General features: G+C 38.9%; 1 protein-coding gene across 1 annotated transcript in view; it reads left to right on the top strand.

The window, feature by feature from the left end:
• LOC109587238 (uncharacterized) overlaps positions 1-719 on the top strand; it is a 1,474-nt gene continuing 755 nt past the window's right edge. Inside the window, exons 1-3 of the mRNA XM_020003475.1 lie at positions 1-109; positions 201-482; positions 536-717. Coding sequence (XP_019859034.1) covers positions 85-109; positions 201-482; positions 536-717 — 489 coding nt within the window. The 5' untranslated portion in view covers positions 1-84. The remainder of the gene's footprint in view (positions 110-200; positions 483-535; positions 718-719) is intronic.

Consider the following 719-nt stretch of genomic DNA (forward strand, 5'->3'; position numbering starts at 1 on the left):
TGAGTTCTGACTTCTGACTGACTCTCGCCTGGTGAGGGTGACCTGGGCTGGGGTCCAGACTACTCGCAGTACACTTATTGAACTATGGCTACTACTCAAAATTGTTTAGGTAAGCTTATACATATTGTAGCTAAGCCTGGATGTTGATGATCATGATGATGGCTAAATCCGCCATTTTATTTGTCATTTCATGTATGTAGATCTAGGTGTTGATGATCTTGTTGATGTTCTTGACTTGTTAAAGAGATGTGGCTTCCCAGAAATAAAATGGCATGAGCTTGGACTGAGACTAGGACTAAGGAAAAATACACTGGATGCTATTGAAATGAAGTATCATGGTGATCTGTATCGTTGTATGACAGAGTGCCTCTCCCAATGGCTACGTAGAGTTGATAATGTTGACACTAGAGGTGGAGCCAACTTGGACTCACTGTCAAATGTTTTACGATTTATGAATGAAAGTGCTGTAGCTGAGAAGTTAAGTGAGTCAACCATAACTGTGTGTAACTATAATCATTGTATTTTTTTATCATAGAACATCATGCTCTTATTAATATTTTTAATAATTGTCATACTGTCCTGTCTCAGTCTCTTTGTGATTCTGTTGGTATTGCTTGGTTACTTTATGCTGAACGTATGTTAACACAAGAAGCAGTTAGTAGAGTAGTGTCAGCTAGTCCCTCTATTCCTGATCAACGTGAGGCTCTATTAACTGCTGT

This window comes from Amphimedon queenslandica, unplaced genomic scaffold, assembly GCF_000090795.2.
Source record: "Amphimedon queenslandica unplaced genomic scaffold, v1.1 AMPQUscaffold_12643, whole genome shotgun sequence".
NCBI classification, from domain to species: domain Eukaryota; kingdom Metazoa; phylum Porifera; class Demospongiae; order Haplosclerida; family Niphatidae; genus Amphimedon; species Amphimedon queenslandica.